We start from the raw sequence: 6820 nt of genomic DNA on the forward strand, positions 1-6820 counted from the left end.
TTTTTACTACATACCCAGACACTAACCAAGGACATTTCTTCATCCCTATGCTCAGAGGGGTTATCATGACATATGCTAGTTAACCCACAGCTGGGACCCTGATAGGTGCTACTACTCTGGGTCAGCGTAAACCAGAGAACAACAGCGGTTAAGTGGTGGTTCCACCCTCCTCAAAACTCTGGGACTCCTGAACCAGAGTCCCGCAACCAGCTGTGTGATTAAGAAATTTTATTAGAATTAGATGATTAGGTTTTCAGTGTCACAGGATGAATGCAGATGGCTAGCATTCTGTACAATACAATAGCCATGAATCAACCAATACCTTGTGAGTGAAATTGCCAGACAGAATCTGAACAAGCCTCCTACTGTGTATATGCATGTGCATGTATGTGTGTATGCGTGCTTGTGTGAGCGAGTTCGTATTTCTCATCTTTATGAGCGTTTCCTGACCCATCAAGTCAACTGAGATTGTAGTTGTGACCGATGCCAGTGTCGCGTAACTGGCATGTAAAAAGCACCCTTCAAAACGTTGGGCAATGTATGTGCTGTGCTTGAGAAGACTTGTTTGAATGTTGGGCCTCATGGAAGCAGTGACAAGTGACCGAGACCTTTGGCAGTATACCATGCTTGAGAAGATCTGCCAAGCCAAATGAGATAATAGTCATTGCCGATGCCAGTGTCACGTAAAAAGCACCCACTACACTCTTGGAGTGGTTGGCATCAGGAAAGGCATAACTTGGAGCAGCTCCCCGGCTTACTAGTTCCAGTCAAACTATCCAACCCATGCCAGCATGGAAAATGGACATTAAATAATGATATACACACATTTGCATATGAATATACATACACACATTTGCATATGAATATACATACACACATACGTGTGCATGTGTCAATACATGTCATCATTTTTTATCATCCTCTTTTTCTATGTCTGCATGTCACACAGCACTGGTATCAGCCACAATTATGATTCCACTTGGCTTGACTGGTCCTCTCAAGCACATCAGATCGCCCAACATTCGAACAAATTTTGTCGAGACAGAATTTCTACACCCAGATGCCTTTCTGCCACGAACCTTCATTCATCCATTCCCAAGTAATGCAATGTTTCTCCAAGGCAGGACATGGTTTCATGAAAGACTGGGAATGGAGGTTACTGCTAGTATGACAGTGATGCTCGTTTACAACTATCACTCCATGTCAAGATAAAGAGACAAAAAACAAACACATATACATATTCCAACGGGCTTCTTTCTATCTACCAACTCCACTTACAAAAGCATTGGTCGGGTTCAAAACTATTCACTTGCCCAAGAGGCCTGAAATCAAGTGGTTTGAAAAGGAACTTCATAACCACACAGCCATGCCTGTACATGTGTGTGTGTGTACACAAGACCCCCTTCGGTCATGAATGACCATGGAGTTGCACCTAGAAAGTTACCCTCCAAGACACAAGTCCAGGCAAGGTTGTTTATGAAAAACTAGCAGTCGCCCATGCATACCTGCCTCACCTCTCACACCACAACTCATTTCTACAGCTGAATGAACTGGAGCAATGTGAAAGAATGTCTTGCTCAAGAACACAACACAGCCCAGTCCAGGAATCGAACTCACTACGTCGTGATTGTAAGCCTGACGCTCTAACCACTGAGCCATGCGCCTTCACATATAAACACATATGTACACAAACATATGCATACACACATAAACAGCTTATAAACACACACACACACACATATATACAAGTAAGTATATACACACAGGGGGGGGGGGGGCGATTACATATTGTCCATCTGGACCACTGCATAACTACAGAGGTCCCGATGCATCTATGTAACAATGTTTTTACAGTGCACACTCGTTAGGGGGTTAGGGTTATGTTGATGCATCGGGACCTCTGTATTCAAGTAGTACCAAAAAAAAAAAAAATTGGCACGTGCGCACACATCACATATATATATATATATATATATATATATATATATATATATATATATATATATATATCCACAAAATACAACTTGAAATTTTGGGGGGAAAAAACTGTGTCAGTATGTATGTTTGCATGCCTAACAGTTTTCTTTGTTAATTACGTGTCTTAGAGGTTCGGCGAAAGGAACCGATAGAATAAGAACCAGGCTTTGAAAAAATAAATACTGGAATTGATGATCTAGATCCATTCGAGTAACATTTTTTAAAAAAGAATGTCCCTGCATGACCGCAGTCTAATGATTAAGACAAAAGGTATAATCAGTAATCTACACAACCTGAAAGGTACTTTATAGAAAATTTCATTCAAAATTAGCTATTTTCCTGAAAGTGATGAGGAAACAAAGTCAATTTTTATTCTCAACATCTGAACCTTCTTCCGTTGCCATACAAGAAAGAAAAAAAAAGGATCAAGGGAGCTACGACCAAATTATCAAAAATCTAAATAAAATAAAAAAAGACGAACCCACACTTCACCTCCCCACGCTTCCTCGTGAGACAAAAAAATTTACAGAAATTCAAATTTGGAACCGCGTGCTGTTCTCCTCTGGACCCACCCACCCCCCTCTTATAGGGATCAGAAACAGTAATTTTAATGTCATTCAGTACCTATGAATTTATAACATTAAATATTCGTTTTTTTTCTCTTAACACAGTTGCACACCATCTAATAATCTGTCACTGCTACTAAATAAAAATAAATAAATTCCTCGCCACTGTGTGATCAGCAATTACAGGCAACCTGCAGCCCGCAGGCAAGTTTAACAAAAAATTACCTTCAATTTTTTAGCGGCGCGCTTCTTGAAAAAAAGGTTGTCAATGTCTGGTGTACAGATACTACAAAACAGCTAAATATCCCGGTGAGGAAAAGGTAAGGACACTTTGGATAAAGTAATCGAGATCAGGGATTAATCAGAGATTAAAGAAGAAAACAAAAAGATAGGAGTAAAATTACTGGAACGCCTTTGACTATAGGCCTGTTCGATTAAGGCTAGCCTGGTGTTAAACAAGAAGCCAAGTTAAAGCGTTACAACCGGAAATTGAAACCGCGTTGGGTAGACCAGGAAGCTACCTTATCATTCCACCGCCACCGTCGACCCCCTTTACTTTATAAGTCACTGCACCTTCCCCCACCATCAGTTCTTTTCCTCTTGTACAGGTACCGCCCCCTATTTACTTCCTCCTCCTCCCCACGTGCACTCGCTCTCACATTAATTACCTCCCTTTATTGATGGCGGTAAAATATTGAGTCTTTTTGTTGTTGTTTTTTTTTTTCCCCCAAAATTGGAAATTTTCCGTTAAATCAAACGCTTTAAACTATTATTATTATTAAATTCCAAGTTCAAATTTCGCCGAGGTCGACTCTGCCTTCCATCCTTTCAGGGTTGATAAAATAAGTAACAGCCAGCTACTAGGGGCGAGGTAACCCCGTCTTCCCAAAAACTGCTGGCACTAAACCAAAATTTGAAACCATTATTATTATTATATATAATAAAAGAAAACCACCATCATTTTTATTAGCATTACGTTCTGAATTCAAATTCCGCCCAGGTCGATTTTGCCTTTCATCTGTTCAGGGGTTCGATGAAATAAAGTACCAGTTAAAAACTAGGGTTGATGTAATCGGCGAACTCCTCCCCCAAATATTTCAAGCTTTATGCCTCTATCAGAAAGATTTACTATTACTACTATTATTATTAGGTTTTCTTTTCATTCATTTATCTATTCAACTATCATTTTTACCTGACACAATCGCAAGACCTACTCAGTACTAGCACTAAACGCTCCCTGAAGATAGGGTGGTCGTGGCTGGAACGCCTTCAATCTTTGGCCTGCTCGACAAGAGTAGCAACAACGATCTTTTGTCCGTCTTCCAAAAGAAACGAAAATTCTAATAATTTATATTTATATATTTAATTCTCAAATCATGTGTTGAGCTTTTTGAAGATTTTATGTTCAGTTCAAATGTAACCCTTAAGAAATGGAATATGTGTTAATTGCTTGAATTATTTTTCGTAAAATTTTAAACTAATTACACGTATTTGGATAAATAAGAAACATTAATTTAATTATTCAGTTGAGTAATTAGCATCATGAAGACTCTTCAAGTCCTATTACATTGTAGTTGCACACTTTTAGAAAGAGAAATATCTAAATTATAACAATAATAGTTATTATTATTTTAATTAGGCACATGGCTAATATTTACAGACGAAGTTGATTGAATCGATATCCTCAATACATAACTGGTACAAATTGCATTCTTTTTCCCATAAACTTTCTCCAAGAACGATCAAAATCCTTCTACACACAAAAACCACAGGAATTCCTCCAACAGGGTCAGAAGTCCTTATAAAAAAAACGAGGTAACACGTAGATGGGCAACAGGAACGATCCCACCCAACGCCATGGCCACTGTCTTGTAGTAGTAGTTGTAGTAGTGGTTTAACCTCCCCAGGATATCGCAGTGAGCGAGCCAGCCAGCCAGCCAACCTTACGTTTCAAAGCATTGCCACTGTGACCATCTCGTCTTCTGTGGTTTGTGTCTTGGAAGGACTGCATAAGGCTACATTAATGTGCCCCCTTTTTAATACAGCAGAGTGTGATTTCAGAATATGGCTGCTATTTTTAGCAGGTTTAATAGCCACTTCATTCAGTGTTTCTAGGACTGCATTGTATCCAAAGCCATCAACACTGCTTCATTATTATAATAGTAGTAGTAGTCGCAGCAGCAGCAGTAATAGTAGTAGTAAACTAAGGATGAGGAGGGGTGGGGGGAAAAATTTATAAAGCATAATTAAGATTTCAGAAAGAATAAACAAATAAAAGAACATGTTGCCGTACCTCTGATTCTGGTTTCAATCCTACGTCTGTCGTATGGAGTTGATCACCTCCTCCTTCATCATCATGTCCTGAGGCTGGAGGTGTTGTTAATGATGATGATGATGATGGAGGGGAAGAGGCGGAGGATGCTGATGGTGTTGTCGGCGGTGGTGCAGCAGTGACCGTAGCAGCATCACTTCCTAGATCCATTGGTAATAATCAGTGTGAAAAATTAATTACTAAAACAACAGTAATGAATGATAGTAGTACTTGGTGGTGGTGATGGTGATGATGATGAGGGTGGTAGTGGTTGCGATGGTGTTTTCTGATTTATGGTGGTGATGATGATGATGATGATCTTGCTGTAGTTTGGTTTGAATTGAAATATAACTCAAAAAAACTCTTCGACAGGTCTTGGTAGCAAATTAAATGTTGGCGTGTGTTGTCACTTGGTGAAAATATATCCAAACCAACAAATGGCTGTTGCATCAAGTTTAATCAAATTAACATTAAAGAGGTATATTATTATTATTACGAAGAGAATCTTAGATATATACATATACACACACATAGATGTGCATACAAGCACACATATATATGCATATATATATATAATTTAGGGGAATACTTAATCAGACAACGTACCTTCCCTTTTTTTTCTTTCTCTCACCCCACTGATGTTAAGGGGTGTTTGTCTGTCTGTGTGTTGAATACTTTAAATAATGTCTGCGTGTGTTTGTGTTTTTGTTTGTGCTTTTTTCTCTCTTTCTCTTTTGTTTGTTTGTTTAAAAGTCTCAAAAAACTCAAACAGCGCACCATCCATTTGAAAAAATGTTCCACAGGGTGAAAAAGCAAACTGACAGTGTAACTCTATGTGTCGTACGAATGTTCGGTTTATTATTATTATTAAACATAATATTGTGTTTTCCCTGTGTAATCTTCATATTTCGAAGCATCGGCTGGCTTAAAAACAAACTTAAAATCGTATTTACATACATTCATACAAGCAACCAACCAAGCAAGCACTCAGCAAATATTTTCTTCTTCCTTTGGTCTGTTTCTTCTGTTACCATTTTTTTGGTATGCATTAAAGATCCTTCATTCCTGTGCTTCTTTTGTTGTTCTCTTTGCGTATTTTTCTCCTAAACTTGCTTAGCTGCCACACATTTTACACAAGCATGTGTGTGTATATATGTAGATAACGAGGTATGCATGCGTATACAAGTCCATCATTACATATTCACGGTTCAATGTTGAAGAAGAAACACAAGAAAAAACAACTTAAATAAAACCAACTGGGGGGTGATAGCGGAAGGGTTTTGTTTGTACAACATTAAAAAAAGGGGGTGGTTCAAAAAATGTGCGGTATGTTTCCCAAATATTATAAATACACAGCAAGCTGTGTAAGGATTCGAATGTATTAAGTCTCATGGCCGCCACACATAAGACATAGGGGCCTCGATTTCAGCCACTTTAAATTATTTAACAAATTATAAAATCGAAATTTTACACGAAGTGCTTTTTAAAATTATCGTTCAAATACATTAAAAAGTCAGAATATGCAAATTAGATCAAAAAATAAGCTAAAATTATATTTCATGTTTTGTTTGTTTTTTTTTTTGCTGTTCAGTCTTCTCACGGAATAATTATTACCTCCCTTGTCTGTGTTTTATTTTTGTTTTTTAGTTTGTGTGAGGAAAGGTTTTATTAAAATTAAACCAAGTTTCAGAATTTTGTTAATGAGATATCTAATTAAAAAAACACGAAAAAGCAATAAATGTGATAGATGTATTTATTTTTTTATTTTTCATTGTAGTTTATAATGCTGAAAACCACTTTGCTATTAAAATTTTTAAAGAAAATTATTCATTATGGTTAATTCTCTAATTTACCAAATGTCTTCGTGCGAATAAAGAATATCATATACCAATGGTATATGTCATAATTTCTAACTTAAACACAAGTGGTTGTTGATCTTGTTTTAATGTCCATGATACCCATAATG

The 6820-nt window shown here is 37.5% G+C and overlaps 1 protein-coding gene across 6 annotated transcripts in view; it reads right to left on the reverse strand.

The window, feature by feature from the left end:
• LOC106881975 (zinc finger MYM-type protein 4) overlaps positions 1-6454 on the reverse strand; it is a 92410-nt gene extending 85956 nt beyond the window's left edge. For 4 of the 6 annotated variants that reach the window (XM_089343157.1, XM_089343156.1, XM_089343155.1 and 1 more), the window contains exon 1: positions 4837-6454. In XM_089343157.1, the coding sequence (XP_089199283.1) occupies positions 4837-5025 (189 nt within the window). In that variant the 5' untranslated portion in view covers positions 5026-6454. Of the gene's footprint in view, positions 1-2768; positions 3056-4836 lie in introns of those variants that run through there. The other 2 variants (XM_089343161.1, XM_089343158.1) reach the window with 1 other exon arrangement.
• Between the last annotated feature and the right edge of the window lie 366 nt (positions 6455-6820).

Source organism: Octopus bimaculoides, chromosome 27 (assembly GCF_046866305.1).
Source record: "Octopus bimaculoides isolate indiv1 chromosome 27, ASM4686630v1, whole genome shotgun sequence".
NCBI classification, from domain to species: Eukaryota; Metazoa; Mollusca; class Cephalopoda; order Octopoda; family Octopodidae; genus Octopus; species Octopus bimaculoides.